Source organism: Squalius cephalus (genome assembly GCF_949319135.1).
Source record: "Squalius cephalus genome assembly, chromosome: 18".
In the NCBI taxonomy this organism is placed as follows: domain Eukaryota; kingdom Metazoa; phylum Chordata; class Actinopteri; order Cypriniformes; family Leuciscidae; genus Squalius; species Squalius cephalus.
The window spans coordinates 20,333,048-20,360,102 of NC_137139.1; the positions used below are offsets into that span (position 1 = coordinate 20,333,048).

A 27,055-nucleotide genomic window follows, 5' to 3' on the forward strand; every position below is an offset into this window, starting at 1 on the left:
TCAGGCAGTCAGGATTTGTAAGAATCAGCATTTTTTTTCTCTCTTTATATCTTCATTTTTAAAAATGATAGCTCTGTGACACATCTAGAGATATACATTGCTGTCTACTGTCTGCGTAGGAAACTGCCTTCTAAAGCAGCATACAAACTCAAATGAAACCTCATAAGCAGAGATATTATGGTTTTGAATTTTAATGCCACTTTATTTTAATTTTTGTCTTTTCAGTCTTTTTCAGTATTTTTACTCTATCAGTGATTTAAAAAAAAAAAAAAATTGATTTACAATGACATAAAGGTGAGGTAAATGATGACCGTATTTTAATTTAAATGCTATCTTGCTAGACAGCAGACTAGGTTTTGGAACAGCTAGAGTTTTTATAAATATTTCCATCAACTGCTGTTAGCCGAGTCAGCGGGGGAGATGGCAGAGTTAAATCAGTCTCTTTTGCTCTCTTTCTTTCTCTCTCTTTATTTCACCTAAACTCAAACAGCTTCACAAATATACAAAACCTGCTCTTGTACTCAGTCTGCAATCGTCGACTGGCCAATGAAAGGTGAACGCTGTAATCAGCCCAATCAAATAATCAAAACCCAAGTGAATCAACGGAGCAATTAGAGCTAGAGCAGAACAAAGACCATTGTGCTAGAGTATAGCTGCGCAGAAGAGAGAGGAAGGGTTTGCGCAGCGCTTGTTACCACAAGCCGCTTTCCCTGCATCAGCTTGGCTCGCTCTAGCCCAAACACACTGATCGATTAGCCGTGGCTTAACCAAGACTTCTCATTTCCTGCCTTCCATTACCGCGCTCCATCACACCCGGCACTGCTCAGCGGCCCATGCTGCAGCCTCAATGCTGGGATTAACCAGCCAACCAGGCATGGTTCACATTTAAACACATACACGGCATGTTTTTCTCTCTCTGTGATCTGTATCCTAACAAAAAGGCCCCACAGCTTGTGCTTCATTCATACGTCAGTCTCGTAAACATGCTATTTCTTCGTTCAACTCTTGCTGCAACCAATGCCTGTGCTTCAGCCCTTTTCACCCTACCATGATCCTGTCTGTGTTTATCTATGAATGCATGGCTGCTCCCCTCCCCGGCAAGTGAAACGACCCAGTCATTAGGCCACACTAACAAGGCAGCGCATTGTGTCTCTCTCTGCTTTCATTCAGGAAGTGCAGAGACATGAGCAGGGACTCAAGGCTAAACTGAGTCCACTGCTTGTGCGACTGATCTGCCGTCGCTCTCTACAGATTTCAGGACTGGATAAGCTCACGGGCTCATGTGTTTTGCCTTTGTGCTCAAATGTTTTGAGATGTTTCACATTTCTGGGAGGCTGTTCGCCAGGCTTGTGCTCTTGTAGTACATTATCTCACCGGCCGTGTGACAAGGTTGTGTCAGGGAGCTGTAGAATTATGGAGTAACTCTATACTACGACAGTGACCATTGAGGTCAGGAACACAGATCCGGCGTCCCCTGAGCTCGCAGGCATTCTCCTCCAAGTCGCACTGCTTCAGTCCATAAATCTATGCTGTCAGCAGCCATTTAGGGCTGGCACAGTCAGGTTTTAGATAAGATGTTACCCAAGACAAAGGAAGAGGTCAAATCCGAGGAAAATGAATTCACCAATGGTAACAGTGGACTTTGAATAGGCTGCTAAATGATTACCCTCCAAAACTGGTCTTAATTGCATATTAAATATATATTTTTAATACATTTTGTTTTTTTAACCTAATTTACACGTTTTCCTTAATGTAAAAGAACTTTTGTAATATTTAAATTTTTTAATATTTTTTATTTACATTACAGCAAAACACTTGAATGTTATGTACACGTTTTCAGTCAGTAAGCAAGTCAAAACTTAATTCAATAAGCATTCTGTAAGTATGTAGTAAGTAATTTTTAAGAGTTTGTGAATCTTTTTAACCACTTCATTAAAAGAACCTGCTCATAAGAGTCGTTTATGAATCAGACCATTTGGACTGTTTGTCGAGTGCCGACAGGGGCGTCTATACAATAGTAAGGCGTTATGTCTATTTATTGTGTTGGATGGGACTGGATACAGCAAAATAATACAATTAAATTTAGTTCAGGCTGCAAATTCACATGTGATTAATTTAATTAATTTTGTCTGGGCGCTGTTTCGATTGAGTAGCGACGTTGAATGTTTGTGTGTGTGTGTGTGTGTGTGCAAAGCTGTATGATTTGGCCTGTTATCGATAGCTGTATTCAGAGCTCTTCATTTCCTTCTATTGTCTGGATCACTCAAAAACAACCGTGACTGAAGGAAGAAAGAGTTGTCTGTATTTAGCTATTTTAGAAACTATGCGGGTATCTTATCAGTCTGCAAACATGTTTTTCAGATTGTTTCTTACAGATAAAAGCGTTCATTTTTATGGTACATTGTTTTAAGCATATTGAAAAATGCCTCTGGTTTGGTTTGCATCTTTTAATGTCTCCCACAACAAAACATTATGAGAACAATAGAGCTGTACCATCATTGTCTTGTGAAGGAAAAAGTGTTCCTTCATTGCAATACAATAACAACCTTTTAAATATTAACGTTGTCTTTCCACCCATTGTTTGCCTGGAGACTGCTGTCAATCATGTCTCAGGAAACACCCCCTCCTTTCATGTCCAGCCCCCAGCATTCAGTCAGTAACTGAAGAGTTTGAGTACCAGGTGGGGGGTTGAGTGAGGGGTTGAGTTTTGAAAGAGGAAAAGGGGGGAAGGGATATGAGCCGGTCACACCTGCTGTGTGTAGCAACCCAACACACGCTGTGATACACATCACAGCCACTGCCTCTTCATATCAAACACACCTGATGTGATATCGCCCAACGGCCAGCTACAGGAAATAGCCTGTGAGATCAAGAATGAGGGCGAGGAAATAGAGACAGGGAGATTATGTGAAGTGCAGAGAGTTGAGTGTTATAAGTGTTGCTGTGCTGTTGAGTCTGGTGTAATGGATGCAGCAGTAGCAGTGAGATCTTAATTAGCGTTATTTGTACACCCAGCACGACTCTAGTCACCGCCAAATGAGTGAGCAGCCTCAGTAGGAAGCATTCTATTTCATATCATTTCTGTTTTTGAACTTTCTATTAAAAAAATCCTGAAAAAAAAAAAAAAAAATCATGTTACATAATAATGTATCATGTTTCCACAAAAATATTAAGCAGCACAACTGTTTTCAACATTGATGATGATAATAATAAGAAATCAGTGTTATGTGACACTGAAGGCTGGAGTTAAGGCTGCTGAAAATTCAGCTTTGCCAAAATGTATTAAAAATAAAAAGAGAAAACGGTCCTTTTAAATTGTAATATTTTTTCAGAATAATTTTATTTTTTGGTTAAATAAATGCAGCCTTTGTGAGCAAAATAAAATAAAACAAATCTTACCGTCCAAACAGTAGTTTACATTTAAAGTACAATGTCATTCCAATCACATTGCCTTTATTCTTGTGCTCTTTGTTTGGGCAATGCTTTCCATGACAAGCTTCCAATGTAGATTTGTTCCCAAACGGTTACTATTGAGGTTCCATTTCGGTTAGAAAGCTCTAATGTGGCGGTGGACAGTGAAGCGGCTCACTAGGTTCTGGGACCGACTTTTAGAATTAGGCTAAAATGACGTCTTAGTAAGGTTGCATAATGGTGCTGTCTGCCTTTGTGTTGAGAACATGCCTTGAAATGTTACCTAGACCGCTTCACTAGGTTTTGGAGCAGAGCTAACATGAGTGGATTGGTGTCACAAGGTTGGGGGGGGTGCAGTTTTATCCTGGTTTTGTTACACTAAAAATCTCCCCCTTTGAACTGCCTAATGCTCATCAAATCCAATATAGAGAGTGGCTGACAGATGGGCAGACTTTGTTCAAAGCGAGTCGAGATTTAATATCTAAACAGCAGAGGGAGAGAGAGGGGCCCGGTGTTTAGCAGCATAAAGGTCCTGACTGTGCCGACATCACAGCTGTGACTCTCTCCCTCCCTCCATTTGTGCTTGTAGACAGGCGGAGGAGTAATCTGTACACAGGCTTTTGCAGGGGAGAAACATGTCATCAGCACTTGTTTACCATTATTAGTTTCAGTCTGACTGTGGCAGGGCAGCACATTTATTCTTCAACTGCTCGAGCCGAAAGGAGTCTACTTGAGACACTTCTTTTTATTTATTAAAAAAGGGAAGAGCATGCTACATGTCTTTGTTCACATTGGATTTTTTTGTTCACAGGGCTGTTTTGGGGCCTACAACAACGTGTTTTTCCTCTCTTTGTCACTCAGGCACATACAGCTGTGAGCTGAGGTCCAGATGGAAGTGCTTGTGTGTGTATATGGAGAGAGCTGCGTCTGGTCTATGTCTGAGAGGCAGTTAAAGAGAGAGCAAGCTTATGGGCGGAAACAGTCTCTGTGTGCACATCCATCATGCTTGAGAGAGTGAGCCCTTCCTGTCTGCCTGCTCCTCACTAATCATATTACGTTTTGTTGAGCATAGATCTGTCCCCCTTGATGCCACCAACATGTATGCATGCCGGGAAAACAAGCCTGAATTTCTGCACTCAAGCCATTTGGATTATTTGCATACCTTTCCTGCAACATGATCACGGGCCAAAGCCTTCAAGAAACCATTTTCCACAACCACCTTCTCCAGGAAGTGTGAAAACCCCTGCTTTTCTTCGGTTCCACTGCAGTCTGAGCCCGGTTTGGTCAAGAAAACCGGAGAGAGTTTTGGTGCCGGATGACAGAAAAGCACAATGTTGAAATTGAAAATAAACACACATTTCCTGTTAATGTGCTCTAGGTGGAGAGCTTCAGGGTCTGGCTTTGCTTAGCTGCGGGTTGGTTATGTGAGAAGAGAGTGCGAGGGCCTGCGCTGTGGTTGTTTTACCCTCTCCTGTTAATGTGGGAGCCATGTGACCGCTTCAAGCTGCAGATAAGACCTGCCACCGCTGCTGCAGCTGCCGCCATATTTAATGATTACGCTAAACAGACAAAATGTCAGCCGCCAACACGCAGCGTCAGGTCACAGGGGTGGAGGTTATGCCACGGCGTTTGTATCCGAGTTGGTACCTTCAGCAATAGCATGTAATAAACCGTGACTAATTCAAACGGCGTGTGCGCAAGCATTCGCTTCGTGTAATTTTCCTCTCATTACCACCTCGGTTCTCTGTCCAAGCATGGCTCAAGAGCCCGCTTCTGTGTGCAGCTCTTTAATTCTCACATCACTAATGAATAGTCCTCACACATCTTTTCTCTGTGATGTGTGCCACACATCAGGTTATTATTAGCACAGTAGCTCCCTGTGGAAAGCCCAGCTGTTGGCGTGCCGGTGGAGTCTGCTTAACACCCCTGGTAGACTCCACCCTGCTCTGTTCCCCCTCTGGCCAGACCTCATAAAGTCCAGCTTCAGCCTCTTATAGCACTCTCACTGGACTCTTACACTGGCTGTGCTGTAATTAGTGCTGCCCGCGCTGTTTGTCTCGCCCTACATCCCCCATGCTTCTAACATTTCTCACTTCTCTCTTCTGCCCTCTCTAGGTCGTGCTTATATCATGAATGTAGTGTTGGGCATTACAATAGGCATGTTTGGATTGGATCTGGATTTCTCTTGTGCATTTTGCTCCATTTACATGGAGATAGATGGATGATTGAATAGACAGACAGACAGACAGACAGACTCCCAGGTTTAGAGCTCAACGAACAGACAAAGGAAGCCGCACAGCCATTATAGAGTGAAGGAGAGAGTGGGCAGACCACCACTACCCCCTCCGTTCTCCTGTGGTATGCCTCGCTCCTCTGATGAAGGGGAAATCTCTCCCTTTAGTGTCTCCATCACTGACTGAGACCTAGTTTATAAGTGAGCTGGCAGGCCCCTCGAGCAGTCTTAATTCAGTCATGTGTTTGGAGAGGTGGCTTTAAGCTGTGCTGGGATCAGCCGGATGAGGAGCAACTCGGGGAAGGAAGGGAATGCTGTGTGGAATGTCACTAATCAATTCAGCATTGTAATTGTAATAGGCTCCTCACCGCTGCCTCAGTTTGGCTGCCTCTCTCCGCCTCAGAGTGCTTATCTTGATAATTTGATTCTGCACAGTGATCTGTTCAGTGTAACATGCAAACATAATTAGGGTCTGATAATGAAACAGTAATTTCCATCTCTAGAGCGACAGGAAAGGTTGCACGATTCGGCCACAGGGATCTGTTTGGACAGCACAAATATCTTATCAATCAGTATGCATTTGTTCTCAAAGCCTTGAGTGTTTTATAGGTTTCATGTTAATGCAGGAGCTGAACCAAGGCACAGAAAGCTCTGAAATACCCTGGAGGAGCACAGGTTGTCTCCCCATCTGCGGTGTAATAAGCACTGACAACACCTCTGATGACACATACAAGTGGCCCAGTTACAGAGAGCGCCTTTAGTCTCTTTTAAATTGGGTTGTAACCATCTCAACAATACCACATCAGCACACATTTTAATTTAGCCTAGATTACTCTTACTCATAGTCTTTAATGCCAAGGATTCTTTCACTTTTACTTTGTTTAGTGGGCAATTTGAAAAGATGGCATTCTGTTTGAACATTTCTGTATTTTAATTTCTGCTCTCCTAGTATTTTCCAGTGATCTCAGAAAAGGTAGGAGTCTTGAAATATCTCTACAATGAGCTCAGCCCCCCACTCCCCCACCCCCTTTTAGAAGCCAGAGCTGCATGAAGTGAATCAGGCTTTCAATAAAAAAAGACCCTTGGCTCTCTGATCCACCCTGGATGTTTTTTTCCCCACTAGGCTGGCGCGGTGGCACACACTCGCCCTTTTGTGGGGAATGTGGTAATCTGTAGTCATGTTAAAGATGACTGTGATTTCTGGCCGCTGCTCCGGGGGTCTTGTCGCCAGTGTCTGCTGAGCTGTGGTTTCTTTAATGTCCTTTTAAACCATTTGAATGGTCAGTTGGCTTCGTGTGAGAGGATAATAAATATTTCATGTCAGGGAATAAAAACAGTGCTTTGCCCTTTTCTTCTCCCTCTCTGGCCCCTCTTGGAAGTGCCTCTGGGAGGTCTGGACATGACTCAGTGCTGCCACTTGCTGGTCATTATGTGGTACTGAAGCAAACTGGCACTGTGTGCAGTCCCTTGGATAGACAGCGGGTGGCAGAGTTCAAAGTGCAGCTGTGGAAAAGAGGGGAGCGGCAACTGATGTGTTTAGCTAGACAAAGCTGGCCTCGTTTTTTTTTTTTTTTTGTTGCCTAAATATGCCCCTTCCATGTTTCTTCACCACCCTCCCACACATGGTCATGGAGCCATTTACTTTATTAAAGAATGAAATGCCTTCAATCCCTTTTTAATTGACTTTGTTCCACCAAGGGCTTTTGGCACGGGACGACTAGAACTACAAACCCAGTGGTGGCACAAACTCACGTTTGCCAAGAGCCAAATTTGAGACGCTGTGAACAAACAAACAATATCTGTTTATTTTACAGAATGTTTATTTTTCTCTTTCAGAGTAAACGGGACCATCTGTTAATGAATGTGAAATGGTATTACCGCCAGTCTGAGGTACCTGACTCCGTCTACCAGCACCTGGTGCAGGACCGCAACAATGAGAACGGTATGTGTGCGATGGTCGAAAAAAACAAAGAACTTTGTTTGAAGAGTCCTTCTCATTTATGTAACCACCCCTGGTTATTGGTTTGTGAAGTTTCATAGAGAACGGCATCTCAAATAAATGAGGATTCAGAAAAAAATACCACCCTCCTGCCCTTGTTTCCCTGGTAACGCTCCCTCAAGAGCGACAGCGGTGCCATGAAGTGCAAATAACTTTCAGTGTAATGTGCCCTCGGAGCTCTCATTCTCCCGACTATCAGCAGCAAATCTGAGCTTGATACACACATCAGGCAGTAATAACAGGCTGAGGGGGTCTGCCGGGCTGGGTCTTTGGCACTTTGATTCACACCGCACTCTAATAAAGCATTAAGAAGGCCTGCATTATTGCCAGCCTTCTGGAGAGCAGCAGCCACCACCTGCTGCACCACTGACTAGTCTGACATGGCGGCCATTGTTATTTGTGCTAATGCCATCTGAAGACAAATGTTCATCCAACACTGTCTGTATGGATCTTTGTGACATTTGTCATTGGAAATATTTACCTGAAAAGCCATAAATATACAGTTTAGCATCTAATGCATTTCCATTTGCTTTTCCATTCGCATTAAATGTTTTTTTTGTTGTTGATGAATTGAAACCCATTGTTTAATTTTATTCAGTTTTATTGTTTATTTCCAAGAGCTACTGTACTGTTACTGTCATTGTCTATAAGTCTATAGCTGTAATATTTCATAGCCGAACAAGTGTCTGTGCATCTGTCTGGTTTCTTTTGTGTCGCGCATGCGTTTATTATGTGTGCGTGTTTTTATTAGCGACAGTCTGGATGCCTCTCACGCTTCGTGTCTGCTTTCTGTCTCTTTCTCCAGACTCTGGTCGTGAGCTGGTTATTACTGATCCCGTGGTTAAGAGCAGAGAGCTTTTCATCTCAGACTATGTGGACACTTATCATGCTGCTGCCCTCAGGTAACACACACACACACAATTAAATTCAACTGTGGTCAGGAATTCAATCATTTATCCACAGTAGTATCAGCACGTTCACTTAATAAAGGAAAACAAAATCTCTATTTTTTTTGCCTTTTGACGATTATATCAATATCAATATTTATGTTTAATTTTTTCCAATCAAAAAAACTAATATTCCATCAAGTGTAGTCAATTAGGTTCAAAATGTTTACTGGAAGTGAAAGTCTTTTTTACTAAATAAAGACAACATAGATTATTTGTTTTATATAAATATGCAAAAATCCTTCATAGTGTCCTTTTGAATTACAACAATAATAATTCTTATATTTATATTTAATTTTTAAATATATGAAACACCCTGCACAGGGTCTTTTTGGATAGTGCAAACAAGTAGCTACTTTGAGTTTTGAAATTATTCAGTTAAAAAAGCAGTTTGAACTGATTCGTGGAAATCAAACTTACAATTGCAATTCCGTTTTTTTTTTTTTTTTAGATCAACACATTTTTTTATACATTTAATTAAACATGTCTTATACTGGCATTCATACTCTGTGTCACACTCATACTGGCAACTTCTAAAACTAGTCTAATGATTACACCAATAAATTGTGAATATTCCTTTTAAAATCCAGTGCTAGCTCTGATGATTTATGGTCGTTAAAGAAACCTCTGGCAGGTACAGATGCTCTGGGATCTAAAACTTGAGTATTTAAGAGCTGTAAACAGACATTTTGAGCCTCTCAGTTCACTACGGGAATGGCCGTCTCAGTACAGACAACCATTTCACAGCGATTCTGCATGCAAAGCATTACTGAAACCAATGATGTTTTTTTGCGATGAGAAAATGGCTCAGGAAAAAAGAGCACAGGCATGCTTATTGTCAAGAAACCAGACCTTTTCAGTCTGTCTTTACCCAAGTGATGTATTTTCCCCTCTCTCTTTCTCTTCCTCCCTCCTTTCCTTTCCTCTCTCTTAACTGAAACCATCTGGAGGCAGCGCACAGCCACAGCTCTGAACCACTGATTTCAGGGCAAATTAGCTGTAACTTCTGCTGCACAGAGACCCCTTTGATTTGACTTATTACAGGGCTTTAGATAAACTCAGTGAATTCCGCTAGCATGTCGTAATTCCTGCTCCAAACCTCATGTTCCTTTCATCTTATGGGGAAGGTATTGAACCAGTGCAAACACACTAATGCCTATTATTTTGATGGCCCCTGATGTCGAAAAATGTAAAGTGCAGAAGGGGGGCATTGTAAAAATGTCACAATTCATAGATTTTGTTCGCTCTGCATTGCTTGAAAATCTTGTGGTGTCCGGTATCTTTTGTTTGTCTAACAGGATGAAGGGAAAGGGCATTAATAAAACAACTATACAGGAATACTGTAACTCGCAAGATTACCCGCACTTACAAACCTATAGCAATAGCTTAGACGAGACATGTCGGTATTAAGACACTGTCTCTTAAAGACATAGTTCACCCCAAAATAAAAATGATGGTGGGAGGAAAATGATGACAAAACAGCATATGGTTTTGGAACAGCATTTGTGTATTCAATAAATAAAAGGGTTAGTAAGTAATAATGGCAAATGTTCATTTTTGAGTTTTGAGTGAACTATTCCTTTAAGTAAACCTGGAAATGTATTTGCACCGTGACACTGATTTGTTTGCTCTATTTCTTTGCAGGGGGAAATGTAACATTTCACACTTTTCTGACATATTTGCTGCCAGGGAGTTCAAAGCACGAATCGACTCTTTCTTCTACATCTTAGGATATAACCCAGAAACCAGGTAAGCCTTTACTGACTTCAGTAATCAGTCCTCCTCAGGCATCTTCAGATCTTCTGTTGCAATATTTTACAAATAGAGATTTTATGATTCATATCAGGTATGCAGTGTCTGGTTTTGTTGTATTCACTCTAAATTGTCCTATAATGCATAAAGGCAGTTGTGAATAGATTAAATCAAGGACACTCGCATCTGTTTTATAGCCTGTCTTTGACAAGCATGCAGAGTTGTATTTTCCATCTCCAGCGTTTTGGGGAATTTTATCATGCTTTAATTTTTCATTATATTGGGAACATAAATACAAAGTTTGGGGTTTATGTTTGATCCTTCAGAAATCATTCTAATGTGCTAATTTGGTGCTCAAGTAATATTTCTGAAAACAGTTGTTCTGCTTAATATTTTTGTGGAGATTGTGATACTTTTTTCAGGATACATTTATGAATGGAAAGTTCAAGAGAACAGCATTTATTTGAAATGTTAATCTTTTGTAACATTATAAATGTCACTTTTGCGTCCGTCCTTAATTTATTTCTATAAAAAAAAAAATCCTACTGACCCCAAACTTTTGAATGGTAGTGTATATTATAAAAACTATATTTAAGAATCATAAATGTTTATATATATATATATATATATATATATATATATATACATATATATATATATATATATATATATATATATATATATATATATATATATATATATATATATATACATATATATATATATATATATATATATATATATATATATATATATACATATATACATATATATATATATATATATATATATATATATACACACACATATATATATATATATATATATATATATATATATATAATATTTATTTAATAGCATTAAAATATAATATTCTGTTGTTCTTGGAGTCTGATTTTAAGCTTGCTTGCTTGCTTTAAGAAGAAATTAGTTGTTGTTTTTTACGCTATGTTTGTTCTTTGACATAATTTTCTCTAGGGCTGCACAATATATCGAAATATCGCAAATGTATATATCGCTATATCCATATCGCAACGGCTTGCAATAACTGGGGTCATGAACAAAAGACGAAGAGAAAATCACTCACTGCTCTTGGCTGAATAACTTTTGTAGCTTTAATAAGAATCAGTGTATATTTCATTCATACAGTGAAAACTAGGCAGCGTTTTATTTTTACAATTGATCATTCAGTTTCTGTTGTTAAAACCCTAAACCCTGTGGTTTACACTGATGTTAAAATAACACTTATTATGCTACAGTAAAACACTGCTGTTCACTTTCAGAAGCTGTAGGGATGTTTTCTTGTCACAAAAAGAATGGGAAACATATGTTGGTTATATAATTTAAAATATATTTTAAAGATAATTTCATGTTTATTTTACACACTTTAAGCATTATCATATCGAATATCGCATTATTTAATGAGTTTATCGCATTTCGCATTTTTCTTCAATATCGTGCAGCCCTAACTTTCTCACAGGTGCATGTTATGATGAATTAAAATACCAATACAGCTGAAAGGACAGGAAATGGATTTTGTATGGTGGTTTTCACTGCTATGATGTTTGAAATGCTAGTCACATTGTTTCTAGTATTAACAATGTAACTTAAGACACCTCTCACAGTTTATTACTTACTGTAGCAATCCCGGTTTTGCTCAAAGAATGTCCATTGAATGTTTTACGGCCTTATCTCTGTGTGGTGCACCTGCGCTACTGTGTTTTAAAGGACAATGACTTGTCTTTTGTAATGGCTGTTTGTCTTTTTGTAAATAATGGGCTACTTATTTTTGAATAAAAATGGACTATTTAGACGCTCAAATTTAAAACCAATGTAATCTGAGATGTATTTAAGCAAACAAAGATTATTTAAACATTTGAAATCCAAACCACATCTGCAAATGTGTAAATATGAAATGCTGCATCAGACTCAAGAGTACTGCAAATATTTTCGTCTCCAGATTTAACCTTAAAGGAATCATTCACCCAAAAATGTAATAAAAATGATTATTTACCAAGTCATTATTTATTTGCCTTTATTTATTTATATGTACCCTAATGCTGTTCCACACCTGCGTGCTCCTGTTTTTCTTTTTTTGGGGTGATAAAATGCTTTCATTTGCAGATGATGTGCAATAATTATATTTAAACATGCGATATTGACAAAAAAAATCTGTTTCACGCTTCTAATGTGACATCTCTATTAAATGTTCAAGCGTAATGGGAATGAATAGTTAAATCCCCTATTCCTTTGTGTATAACAATCATAGCCTGTATGCTGTTGTGTCAGGGAAAAAGCAGGATTACATTAGGACCCATTACCATAGTCATGTGATGCTCCAATAATGGGGTGCATTAGGAGCCCGGGGAGAAGAAAGGGGATATTTGAGGGATATAAGATGCTGTGGCGGATAAACAGGAGCAATGGTGTACTGTTGCTGGTTGGGAGCCCCCTTCACGGGTCCCCCACTCAATCACAGTCTATCGCCCTCTCCACTCCCTCCTCCCGCTTGTTTGGTATGCAGCAGCAGCATGGTGTGTGTGAGCAGGAGAGATGGGCTGTGATTCCTCTGCGTGTGTGTGTGTGAGGTCGCGGCACATGCTCAGTGCTGTCTGTCGGTCACGGCACAAGCTCAGTGTAAAAGCTGACTGAATGCCTGAGCCTCCATTTTGAGTACCTACACAAATAGGTGCGAGAGGACACTTTATTCCTCCTCACTCAGTCAAAATCAAACCGCAGCTCTGGCTCCGACATGGACGACCTGTTCAGTCCGCGCAGGTACGTTAGCATGCTCGTCTTCACCTGTTAAGATATCGGCGTGCGTCATTCTGGACGTACCCGCCTCGCGCGCCTGTTGTAATGCTATATACGTGTTTGTCTTGAAAACAGCTGTCCGTGCTTTAAATCGCGTTGACAGTGCTGTCCGGTTGTTTGTGTTGCTGTCATTAGCATTAGCCGTCTGTGCTAATGTCAACGCTGTGTGCTTTCATCATTAGTGCTTTGAGCGGGTGGAATAAAGCGGGTTTGCACGCACGCTAGTGCGAATTGTCCGACATAAGATATTTAACTTTAATTTGTTTTAGACTTGAATATGAAATCGTCCTATTATGATTTGACAGTACGCTGTGTTGTGACTACAGTCGTAATGTCATGGCGTAGGATAGAGTTTCAAATGTATAATGCAAAGCCTCCGTTGTTTTAAAGGGGTTTAGTCGGTGTGTAAATAAAGTTGAGGCGCTCGCTGTATTTATTCAATGTGTTATGAGCGTTCCTAAATCGTGCGGTGATTGGAGGATATTGATGGAGGGGGCGGGGCTAGGCTTGATTGCTGTGCTCGTGGTCGAGTCAAAGTATGCAGGATGTTGTGCTTGTGTTGACAGCGCTTCATGTGCTAGAGATAATGTTGTAGTGTATAAGTGTATTTGGGAGTCGTTTCTTGTTTGTTTTATTTCATAAACATTAGTTTATAAACTGTTTATTCTATCCAAGTTAAAATGCGTTGATCATGTTTTAAAGCATGTGACTAAGGAATATCATGCTGATATTTTTCATTTGCCCTTCCAGTGCAATTTTCTGACCTTTTGATTCAAAGGATGTCAAGCCAGGAAGCATCGCTGCATAAGTGTTCACACATGTTGCTGTTTTATTTTTTTAAGTCAGACTCTTATTATACTAAATGTTTGAATTTTAGTTTGTCGCTTTAGATGAACTCTATACTTCATCATCTGGTCAAAGAGTTTTTTCAGTTCTTCAACAGAATACCCACTAAGTGCAAAAGGAATTTACAAAATAGTTTGTTACAAAGTGTATATGTTTATATTTGACATGTCAGGCTTGCCCGGGAGTCCTAGTTACACCTGCGAAAAGGACATGGCTCATTAAAACACAGATTCTCTATTTTTTTATTAATCATGAATCCAAGTTAATATTTGCCTGTGCTAATAGTAAACCAATTAAACATTTTGTGGAGTGAGTGTGTATGTATGTATGTGTATATAATACATTTTATTCATATTATTCAATTATATATTAGTCAAATTAAAATATTCCTGTAGGTCAAACAATAGAATTCATGCAATTAGCACTCAGACAATGGCAAATTTTTAATGTAAAAGTTTAAATACATATAATTATATCATTTTAAAGTTCTGGAATTTAAAAACTTTTAAATATTGACAAACCTTGATCCTGTGAATATTCATTTTTAAGTATAATTGTTTATACATTATTTACATGGTGTAGCATTAATCTTAATACATCCTCTTGTAACCTATATTTTGAATTTAATCATTCATATGTAATAATTCTATAGAAAAAAAAAATGGTTTAGTTGTCCTCCACTGGCTAAATTTTTCATATTTTCTTGACGCATTTTGGAGAGATTTTTCTTTGCAATACGTGCTGTTTGCGATCTAACTGTGGCGTGGCAGCTCTCAGATCACTGTCAAGGCTGATCGAGGCTCTTGTGTGCTTTGCTGCCTAATTCAGACCTTCCAAAAATGCAGAGCCTGCAGAATGTTTAGGAACCCGGCCGAGTGATTTCTCCCCTCCGCTATCGCCATCATCTCGCAGCAGATTCAGTTTCAGACAAGAGCGCATTAATGCTTGCCTTGCAATTTATTTCATGTGGATTTGTCTTTCACTAGGAGTCGTGAGCATTAGAATCAGACTCTTAAAACGTTAAACAGCTCAATGCTGAAAAGCTTTTAATGAAGGCCTGTCTGCTTTTTCTTCATCTGTCTGCCATATTTGCTTCAGTGTGGAATTTCCTCCATTGACAGAGCTTGTGTTTTTAGTGGATCATGCTGGAGTGAGAGAGAGGGGTTGTTTATGAAATGTACCCAGATGAAGGAGGGATATGATTTGAGGCCCTAACCTCTCCTCACTTTGCAGCCAGGTTCGGGCAGCCAGCCCGGCGGTGGAGTGAGAGCTACCCTGGACGCAAATCATAGTGACAGTTTCTGGGCCCCGCTCTGTGCCTGGCTATATGAAAATCAGTGCTGTTGCCGTGGCAACAGAGCGGGGAAGGCTTTTCAAAAGGAACATCTTGTCATTTTCTTTAATCCACTGCAGCTGGAGATCGGAACACTATTATTAAATTGTAGTTGCCATGGTTACTGCCATGGGTTTGCAACAGCAGCCATTTCAGGGCTCCTCTCTCCCTGCTTATCATCTGGTCTTTTGGGGGCTTTTGTAGTGTACCTCCACAAAAACAATGAGAAACGTCAACTGCGCTGTTCGCCGCCTTTGTTCGGTCATTTCCTCTCAGGCTCTATTGTGCATTAATGTGATTTATTTTAATGTGCTGCTAAAGCCATGTAATACCCTAAAAGCACCATCAGAGCATTGAAAATGTTTTTGGAGAGGTAAAAACCTGTAAAGAAAGCTGCTAAAAGGCTGTTATAGCCTGAAGGTTAACAATCTGGGCTTTTAATGCTAATACAATTTGAGTACTAACTACAGATGTCAATCTCCAATGTATGAAGCACAACACTTCACTTCAGGCACATTTTCTATACTCTACGACACTTATATACTAAGAACATAGCTAAACACAGTGTATGACATTTCATAAACCACACAACCAATTAATTTTTCTTTCATTCTCTCTCCTTTTCTCTCAGGCGATTAAACAGTACACAAGGGGAGATTCGAGTCGGTCCCAGTCACCAGGTATGTTTCTTTACAAATGCTTAGGATGTTATCTGAAACCTTGTCTTCCCTGACATTGCTTGTGGTGTGGATTGAACAGAGATATCCAAAGTTCATATTAAGCAGTGGCTTGATTGACAAGCTCAAGGATATTACTGCTGGTCTTGTGTCACCTGCATACTTAACTTGAACGTGTCCTCATAGCGCATTCAAGAAGATGCTTAATGGATTTTTCATGCAGTGCAGCGCTCATATGGAATAGTGTGTTTGGAAATTGGCTGCTCGGTGTATGTGGGATTTATTAGAAACATTCAGCAGTGTTTTATGGGAATTAGGAACGGTCACAGTGGTCTGAAATTGAAAAGCCAAAAGGAAGATCGCTAAAGATGATGGCACACGATGAAAAAGACAGAGCACCACCAGCAATTAATGTCAGACATTTTATAGTGTATATTCTCCCAGAGATCCATTTGAGTTATCATGTGGAGTGGAACCCGTGGCAGGACCTCTGCTCAGGGTTACTTCAAATGACTTTAGATGAAGTTCGGTAATAAAGCTCTACAGGGTCGGCTATTACAGGCTAGCGCACCATGGATATTGATCCAACCCGGGACGGATCTGAATGCTAGTTATATGTTAGGAAATTACTTTTGAGGTTTTGCACTAAGATTTATTTGAGCACATGATTTTTGTATTTAAATCTGGCAACATTCTACTGAAGGGATTTAGTCAAGGATTTCAGGACACAGTGTTCAAGAAACATGGGTAAAAATATGCTAACACTATTCAAAGGTTTTTATTTATTTTAGTTTTTTTCCCTGTGTTGAATATACACTAGCGTTCAAAAGTTTGGGGTCAGTAACTTTTTTTTATAAAGAAAATACTTTTATTCAGCAAGGATGCATTCAATTGATCTAAAGTCTTTTTCTAAAAATTATTTTATAATGTTGCAAATGATTTCTATTTCAAATAAAGGGTGCTGTTGATAAAAATAATCAAATCAGCACATTAGAATTTCTGAAGGTATATGTGACTACATAGAAAAATGTTATTTTAAATAGTAATGTCACAATATTATTGTTTTTTACTGTATTTTTTAATTAAATAATTGCAGCCTTTGTGAGCATAAAATACCTATTTCAAAAACATTAAAAAAAAATTCTTACAAACCCATGTTGTTGACCCCAAACAAAATGGTAGTGTATATCTATTAGTTATGCTTGCTCATACTTTGGCATTAGGCCTCCAACGACCTCCTAATAACAAACTAAAAACCACTCTTAGCAGCTGCATAGCAGCGCCATGGTAACCACCTACATCTTGCGTCAACAACACCTTCAAAAGTCTAAACGTAATATTTATACACAAGGGGAAGCTAAATGTTTAGTTGCCTCTTTGATTCAAGCGAGGTCATTTAATCATCCGTGATTGTTCACACCCCTCCGTTGGCTGGATGCATACAGAGATTAAATGATTTTGAAAATTGATATTTAGCTCTCATCACTAGTGCTATTTGTGTTGTGACCGCAGCTGTCTGTCCCCTCTGCGCTTTGCCAAATTAGGCCAAGCTGCCAGAGCTCCAGCCCTTTCCCTCTCCTGGAGGTCAGACAGTGACAGAGAATGAGGAGCTGGTCTGGATGCCTGGGGTCAACGACTGTGACCTGCTCATGTACCTGCGGGCAGCCAGGTAAGCCCTACCTTCACCCCGCATTTTAGTCGTGTTATACAATGTGTTGTTGTTAGCTTGGACTTTGTCAATATTCCCTCTCTCTGGTTGTCAGGAGCATGGCAGCGTTTGCAGGGATGTGTGATGGGGGGTCAACAGAAGACGGCTGCCTCGCCGCCTCACGAGACGACACTACACTTAATGCATTAAACACTGTAAGTTCACACACACACTGTTCACAATGTAACTGACCCTTATTCCAGATTTAAAATGACAGGTGCTCTTTTAGCTAACAGTAAAATTAGCATTGAGTAACATACAACTGAAAATGGAAAATGGAAAATCAATGCATCTGGAGGGTTAGTGATGTGTTTTATGTAGAAGCTGTGTAGCAACTCAAAGTAATAAAGTATAATGTAATAGCTACACATGATGTAATGGATATTACATTATTAATGTAATGTTTATAATAATTTTTGTCAAGATGCAATAAAATCTTGAGCTCATAATGTAATAACGATTTTCCAGTGTAATAATAAATGTTCACAATGTAATAGGTTATTGTATGATAAATGTATTGCATTATGAACACACTGTGGAAACTTATGATGTAATCACAATTCATAAGGTAATACCAGCACAATGTATAAGTGAAACAATGTTTACAATATAGTAATTATTTCAATGTAATAAATTTGAGCACAAAAGGTATTAATAGATTTATGTAATAAGCTATTACATTAAAAGTAGGCTAATTAAGCTACATTGTGAACAACAGTTTCATTAATTTTTGTGATTGACATGCTTTATTACTTTGAATCAGTTTAACCAAGAAAAACATTTTAAGATTTATGCACGAAATAAAATGTAAGTTTCTGCTTTCAGTTATTGTAATTATATGTTTTATAATAATGTTTGAGATATAGTGATTCAAATGGTTGTAATAACTTGTTTATTCTACAACATTTTTAAAATTCATTAATTTTAGCTATAGTCACATACTGTTGGTCAGTAAACACGACAAAATTGTCTTCAATTTAGAAGTCTTTAATTTACATCCAAAAATACTCACAGGACAGGAACAAGGAAGATCAAACACAAACCAAACATACAACGTTTTGTTACGTCACATTACCGCAAGACAAAGAACTGGGGAGAACTAAGAGCTTAAATACATGAGGGAGACAATTAATAGAACTGAGAACAAGTGTAGAACTAATTAGAAACCATGGGAACAAATAAGGACCTAGAAATATCTAACTAAAAACACAATGAAACTAGAACCAAAGCATAAACCTGACAACTGTGTGATTCTTTAGTTCATTATTGTTTATGTATTAGTCATCTAGAAAAATTTAAAGCATCTCTATAAAGACATTTATTGGGTTATGCAATGTACTGAAAGCCAAAGTGACACATAGAAAATAAACTTGAAATCACTAACTTCATTGTGTTCACACCCCTGAACTAATACTTAGCTGAGGCACCCTTTGATTTTATTACAGCACTCAGCTTGTTTGGATAGGACAGCTTGGCACATCTCGACTTAGATATATTGTCCCACTCATTGTCATGCCGAAAGCTGAAAGTTCTGTTAATTTTCAGCTTTCTAGCCAACGTCAGAAGGTTCTGTTCCAAAATCGACTGATACTATACTTGGAGCTATTCATGATTCCTTCCACCTTCACTAAATCCCCAGTCACAGCTGAAGAAAACCAGCCCAAAGTATGATGCTGCGCTACCATGCTTTACCATGGGTATGCTGTTCTTTTGCTGATGTGCTGTTGTTTTTGTGCCAACCATTCCTTTTAAGAATTTGGCCAAAAAGTTCAGTCTTGGTCTTATGTCAGACCATAACACATATTTACACATGGTTTTGGAGATGGAATATATGTTTTTGCAAAGTTTACTATGCTTGGATGTTTTCTAGTCTTGTATCTCAAAGCCCAGACAGATGGAGAAAATGGAAGATAGTTGTCACATGTAGGGAGCAACCAGTACTTGTCAGAAAGAGCTGCAACTCTTTTAATGTTGCTGTAGGCCTCCTGACAGCCTCCCTGACCAGTTTTCTCTGTCTTCTCATCAATTTCGGAGGGAAAATGTTCTTGACAATTGTCATTATTTGTCATGCTTAGGGCTGGGTATCGAGTTCGATACTTTATAGGCACCTACCTAATTACCTCGATACCATCGAGTATCAAAAAATGTCTTGTCGTTCGGTACCAAATTTTGATACCTAAGTGGTTAATCTCGTCAACGTCAGTGAGCTAATAAACATGCGGCATGATTGGCTGTGGCGAGACATCAAGTTTACGGCCAGAGACGTGGCTCACATGTGAGGCTGTAGTGTGTAAGCATCCCAAGCCCCATATATGTAAAAGATGTGGAAAATATCAAAAGTGTGGCTACGTTTCACCAGGCTCAATGCAAACAGCTAGCGATGCAATATTTGCGACAGGATAATTGCTGCCAAGACCAGCAACACGACAAATCTGATGAAGCACTTGGCAGTGCACGAAATAAACTTAGAGCAGAAAGTTGCTCCATCTTCGACTGCTAGAGGAACTGGAACGCGTCACAAATTAACCGAAACTCATGCTTTCTCTACTTGTTGATGACTGTGGTACATCTAATGCCTTGGACATTTTTTGCAGCCCCTCACCTTAGTAATACCTTTCAAAAATAAGATTCCATTGATGCTTGTAAGCTCTTTGTGGTCCATGGCTCTTTTAGTAGTGTGCAACCAAGATGTAAAAAAAAAAAAAAAAATCTTACTGAACATCAAATAAATCTCTGCTGTTCTTGTCACTTCAGAGTCACTTCAGGTGAATACAGGCGTATACTATTACACGTGAGCGTGATTGGTTAATTCTGAAATTGGAGTTTTTAGTGGCATTGCATAGGTTGTAATTTCACATTAAATGTGCAAAAGTTCTGATTTTATTTATCTTTCTTTTTTACGTCACAAAACCAAACTGTTTTAACAGGGGTGTATAGACTTCTTTTATAACTACTGTACATGATTTAATGTTGTACTGTATTTTTCAACATTATGCCCTCTGATGTACACTCAGGCTTTGTTGGCTTTGGCTTTGTAACTTGTATTAAAGTGAAGTAATGTTTGCTTAACTTACACTCCATGCTGCCATTGGCTGAAGCACACACACACACCTCATTGCTATATTGATACTGTGAGGTTTTTTTTGTACACAGTGTTGGTATTTAACACTGTTTGTCATTTAACAGTATGAATACCTTATGTATATAAGTAGTAGTAATAATAATAGTAGTATCAGTAATCTGGTGGATTTTGTAGACAGGCCAAGACTGGATTTAGATGTTTAAAATGTACTGTAAAGGAATACCAATGCTTTAATAAAAATATAGTAATAATAACTGAATCCATATTTAAATCTGTTGCATTTCGCAGGTAGTTTAAGACTGTATTTAGATTTTTTAATGCACTGTAAGGGAATACTAATATTTTTTATATATATTTTTGTAAAAGCTATTACAATTATGATGGTATGACAATAGTTTTTGGTGAGTTTGTAATTAATACATTTCTCATAATGTACAAATTATTACATTATGAACATTTTATTACAATAATAATGTAATACTTATTACAATATGTGCATTTATTACATTATGAGTTGCTACATTATTATAAAATAATACAGTAAGGTTTAAACACACTAAACAAAAATGTGGTATTAATACTAAGAAATAATTTTGTCTCTTGCATGGGTAATTGCTTTTAGCAAAGTCAAAGCAGTGTTTATCAAAAAGAGCAAGTGTTCATCAAAGTGCTGTACACGCATCACATATCAATGATAAAAACAATAGCAGTCATCATTGAATTTATCGTAATCGTGTAGCAGTGTTGACACCTAAAATGGTACTTTATTTGGTCCATGGTAAAACTTGTTCTATTCAGTCATGATTTTTTATCATCTGGTCACTTTTGCAATGCAAATAAACAGCAATGTAGGTTCTTCAATAAAACGTTGTTCCTGAACGGAGTGCTTTTTCAGACTCTGATCTGCTGCTTTGTAAGTGGTGATTCAGTCCAAGTGCATTTTTGTTATGCAATTACCAGTATTTATTGTCATTTTACTGTGGAGCTATTTAGACAACACAAAGAGAAATTAATCCAGTCACATTACTCAGTTAAGAAAACCATAAAATTTCATAATGTCAAAACCAAAAAGAGGTCCAGGCAGTAGAGTGATTTAACAGAGAGACCACACGTTTCAGTAAGAGCCGTTTTCTATATAACTAATTACTCAGGCCCATGAGGAGAAAGTTTTAACAACCCTATTTCTAAAATAGATTATTACAGGGGTTTTGTGGCTCGATTTACTTCCCAGTTTCATTAATTGTTTGGTGTGTGGTCTTGACACATTTTCCTGACCTTCAAAGTAACTTAAGTGTGACACATCTGCCTGTATATATCATCTTTATACGGTAGACTCTTCTGTGCATCTAATTCTCCTCTACTTGCTCAGTACAGCAGCTAAAACCCCATTTGTCTTGGCCAATTAAGCGCCCAGCACCAGAGAGACACAGTGAAGTAAGATGTCCCTAGCAGGCTTCATGCCTAATTGTCAAAAGATGAAAAAAAATCCCTCAGCGTTTTCACTCACATTTGTTCACCTTCTCAGCGGTGCACCACAGGCTGCCGCTCTCTGAACACAGCCTCGCCTCGGGAAAGACACAGGCACCAGGGGCCTTCAAAACACGCTAGTAAATTGGCGTTGAAGAGCTCCTCAGTGATGTCTGCGATTGTAAGATGTCTGAACAAGAGGGGTGTAATTCATGGCTTCATTAATGCACAGTGGTCGCTGACAGCTGAGCTTTTTTTGCAAAGCTGAATTTACCAGCTCCTAGACGGTCAGGTTACCCGATCAAGTACTGAGCATATAGCATTTTTGCGTTTATGAAACCAATTCCTCTGTTTGTCTCCTATCCTTAAAAAAAAGCATTTGACAAATGAACCTGAAATGCAATAAACGTGAATTTTCCATTTTGACTTAGAAGTGGATAAGCTGAGAATTAATGTGAGCTGAGGTTCACAGTTTCTTGACCTTTTTCCACTCATCTGCAATTCCAATGTGCTTTCGGCGTGAACTGCCTCATGCCTCAGTCAGGTATCTGTTTGCCTTTGACGAGCTGCTTTGTTGTAGCCATATTAGTAATGATCGCTGATGTCAAATTGTGTATTTTGATCCGGCCAAAGTCTCCAGTGGTACAGGAAAAAGGATTTAGCACTTCACTTCAACCAGATATTGTTCTACATTCAAATATTTTTGTAAACAGACCTGATGTGTGAAACTTTAAGCCTTTAAATAGTAAATGACATCATTTTGAGACAAAACGCTCCATTGTTAACTGCTAGTTATAATAAGCAGCTTGTCTGGACGTTCTGAGTCATATTAAAGTGTTTTTCTGCATCATCCGTGAGGCTTGCGTGGCTGCTTTTCTGGCAGTATATTTTAGGTTATTTGAGTTCACGCTCATCTGCCTGCTCAATACTTAATGGCTTTCAGATTTCTAGTCCAGCTGTCCAAACTCACCCTATCTGTCACTTTTATAGAGATCCAATCACTGTTAAAGTGTTCAGGCTGTCCTTACACTGGGAAAAATGAGTCGATTGCAATCACATATGACAGTTACGCCACATTGTAACAATGAACTGTGGAGTAACTAACTAAAAGTTGCAGCACTACTAACTTCACTGTTTTGCAGTAGTGTGATTAGTTGTTGTTAGCTGTTTTCAAATAGTTGTTAGTCCCTTTTCCAGTAAGTCTTTTTTTTGTGTGTCTTGTAAAAGTAGCATTGCTGTTTTTCATGACACATTTTTTTTATAGTCGAATAGTTAATTAAATGCTGCTGTTTGACAATAGTTAAATGTTTTCTAATTTTATTAGATTTTAGTATTTTTGACTCAAGTAAAGGTTAAATTGGTGCTCACTTGTATTTGGTGTTTTCAATGCTTTAAAACTTGTATTAGCAATTAGTAATAACACTTAACTTAATAAACATTATTGTAAGTGTACTATTGTCACTCTAGCTGAGATTCATACAGATGATTAGCTTGTAAAGATACATTTCCAAAAGGGCTAACATTTAATGTGATTTTGTTTTGTCTTCTTTCACACAGCTTCATGAGAGCAGCTATGATGCCGGGAAAGCCCTGCAGCGGTTGGTGAAGAAACCAGTGCCCAAGCTGATTGAGAAGTGCTGGTCGGAAGACGAAGTGGTGAGTGAACGAGTTAACTTTCTTCATTATGTAGAGAGGGAAGGCCGGATTTCGCTGCATTGCTGGCTCTTTGTCGTCTGCTGAAAAGCACTCAGGATTCCAGCTCCTCCAGCAGAACAGGGCAGCTGCATCCTGTTTATGGCCTGTGGAATAAATCTTCCCTGTGAGGGAGAAGCAAAGGAGGGGGAAACAAAGTCTTGGTCAGCTTGTGTTAGTCTTGATCTGTGTGTACCTGAAAGCAATTTGTGCTTTCAATTGTGCTTTATAGTATAAGGAAAAAAGGTGGAAAGAGATCAGTTGTGTCGATAATAGCCTGAAAAGCAATTATACATTTACTTTTAAACAGTCCATGAAGGGTTTGACATAGACATCTAGTGTAGAATCCCAGGGTAAACCTTTTATTTATAAAAATAAAAGAGCTTATAACATTTTCATGGTCTGCACCCAGTGCCAAAACTCCTTTCATACTAGGGTGACAAGACGTCCCGTATTTCAGCTCTATTTTTAGTGTCTCGACTTATAATGAAAAAAATGATGTTTTGTCCTGTATTTCTTCTTTCCTGAGGTCTTTGTTAGGTGATCATAAAAGTGAGTAGTAGTCTTCTATCATGTGAGAATAGCCTAAATGATGTTTTGTCCTGTATTTCTTCTTTCCTGAGGTCTTTGTTAGGTGATCATAAAAGTGAGTAGTAGTCTTCTATCATGTGAGAATAGCCTAATCAAAGGTAACAATCTCGTTATAGTATATTTTGGAGAAATCCAATAACAATTTGTTTTCGATTAAGTTGCCGTTAGAAGGCGGGATATTAGAGAGTTCCTAGAAGATCAAGTCAGACATAAGGATGTCAAAGAAGCATGTGTACATTTAACGAGGATCTTCAAAAAGAGTTTATCAAGATATAATGCCCAGTAAGTTGTGGGGGGAAAAAACTCAATTTGGTATCACACTGAGTGACACGCACCAGAAGCACCTCTCTCAGACAGCGCGCAAATCTAAATTAAGTTCTCTGTGCGCCTGAATGGTCCCATCATTTGGAGTATCTCATATTAATACAGTAAAAGCATTCGGTCTTAAAGTCACAGCAGCCTAAAATACCTGTCTGTGTAATTAATGTTAATCAAACAGCAAAAGATGTTAAATAAATATAGGCCAATTATGTACCTGAAAAACATAGTTTAATTTATATATCTTTGTCCTATAGTTTATAATTTGCTTCTTTTATATGTAACGGAAAAAAAATAACTAGGCCTTATCAGATGTATATCTTTATCACAAAATAATTTATATGAGAAATAATTCCGCCTTGTCCCGTATTCCACCATGAGAAATCTGGTCACCCTAATTCACTCACATTCAAACTCACTCCATTCATAGTTGTCATCTAATAAACTAGATTTCTTTTAAACATACTTTCAGCAACACACACTTTCAAGAAGTCTCCTAAATGTTTATTAGGTTATTTCCATCCTAACAGGCTTTAGTATGCTGCAGCTTTTTTTTATTAAATCAATACTCATGTTGTGTGTATATATGTACATTATGTACACACTCAATAAAAGCTACAAGGCTGAATTTTAAAAGTAGTGGAGTGTTAATGGTGCCAGCAAGCCCATTAAAAAAGATAAATTAGCTGCGTGTATCGATTTGCATCGGCATGTTTAACTGAGTGTGGGCCTGTTTTTTAATGTACGCAGGGACGTACGCATGTGTGAAGCGAACTGTATAACAGTCTGTCTGAGATGAATAATAGAGATGCTGAATAAATACTGCATGAGCGCAGGCCTCGATTACACCACTGTTGGTATTTTTCTCTGTTGCGTGCGCGCACCCCTCAGGAGGCTGTTTGGGGCAGGCAAGCTGCCCCCTCCTCCCCGTCTGTAACCCAGCCAGGCCACCACTGCACTGTCAAGGACACCGCTCCCCCTGATCTGATTTCAAGTTGTGCTTTTGCAGCCCTGCAGCCTTGAGGGACAGGTGTAAATGTACCCCTGACCTTGGACGCTTGCACCAGCCCCGCTGCTCCTCATTTATTTATTATCCCTCGCTTTCCCTCTCTCTCTCTCTGCCTGCAGGTCCACGGCCTCATTATTCCTGCTCTTTTTCCATCGCTCCTTTTTGAAATGTGAATAAAAGTGACAGTGACTGTCTCAGAAATGACAGAATCATCCCCTCTTCAGGGTCACTTGTCACCCGTCTCCCTCAGCCGCTCGACCCGGCCCTCGGAGCCTCTCTTCTCAACTAGCCTGCAGCGCTTTCAGCCGCAGAGAGGAAGAGAGTGCCATTTTATTTCTTTTCCCGTGCCACAGTTTATCGGGAGAATTCTTTTCCGCGGTAATGCTCTAAAATGGCATGTCATATGTAACACCCTTTAATCTTGTAAGCCATTTTAGTAATGCAGTGTAAGAAATATTAGCCCCCTCTGAGTATTTTTTTTTTCTGTATTTCCTCTAAGGATGAGCTCAACTACTCAAATACGCTGAAGTAAATTTATCAGAAGGTAAACAGTAAAGACTTAAAGTTTTACAAAAAATATTTTTTCAAATAAATGCTGAACTTTCTATTCAAATTTTTCCAACATTGGTAAGGAGTGTTTCTTCTCCAAATCAGCATATTAGAATGATTTCTGAAGGATCATGTACCACTGAAGACTGGAGTAATGGCTGTTGGGATTTCAGCTTTGACATCGCAAATTAACTTTTAAAATATGCCAGAATAGAACAGAGCTGTTTTAAATTGTAGTAATATTTCACAATATTGCTATTTTTACTATTTTATCAGAAAATAATGCATCCTTGGTAAACATGAGACTAAAAACATTAGAGACAACAGAGATTTTAAAATATTTTCAAAATCTTACTGACCTGAAACTTTTGAATGGTAACACAGAGGGTAGATAGTTCAAAAATATAAATTCGGTCATAATCTGATCGTCATAATTTTTACCTCAAGTCGTTCCGAAGAACAAAAAGTCATACAGGTTTGGAATTACATTAAGGTGAGTAAATTAATTTTTGAGTGAACTATCCCTTTTAAGAGAGGCTGAGCTTGAATGTGCCTGTGATGCCCAAAAATGCTGCTCACTGTGTTTTGAGAAACAGCCAGTAAAGAGCACTGAGTGCTGTTTCAGGG

The 27,055-nt window shown here is 38.7% G+C and overlaps 1 protein-coding gene across 4 annotated transcripts in view; it reads left to right on the forward strand.

The window, feature by feature from the left end:
• Positions 1-27,055, forward strand: part of rerea (arginine-glutamic acid dipeptide (RE) repeats a) — a 158,797-nt gene that overhangs the window by 109,357 nt on the left and 22,385 nt on the right. For 2 of the 4 annotated variants that reach the window (XM_079848814.1, XM_079848815.1), the window contains exons 6-12: positions 7,481-7,586; positions 8,449-8,545; positions 10,235-10,339; positions 15,967-16,015; positions 17,557-17,681; positions 17,776-17,875; positions 23,827-23,925. In XM_079848814.1, the coding sequence (XP_079704940.1) occupies positions 7,481-7,586; positions 8,449-8,545; positions 10,235-10,339; positions 15,967-16,015; positions 17,557-17,681; positions 17,776-17,875; positions 23,827-23,925 (681 nt within the window). Of the gene's footprint in view, positions 1-7,480; positions 7,587-8,448; positions 8,546-10,234; positions 10,340-12,849; positions 13,121-15,966; positions 16,016-17,556; positions 17,682-17,775; positions 17,876-23,826; positions 23,926-27,055 lie in introns of those variants that run through there. The other 2 variants (XM_079848816.1, XM_079848817.1) reach the window with 1 other exon arrangement.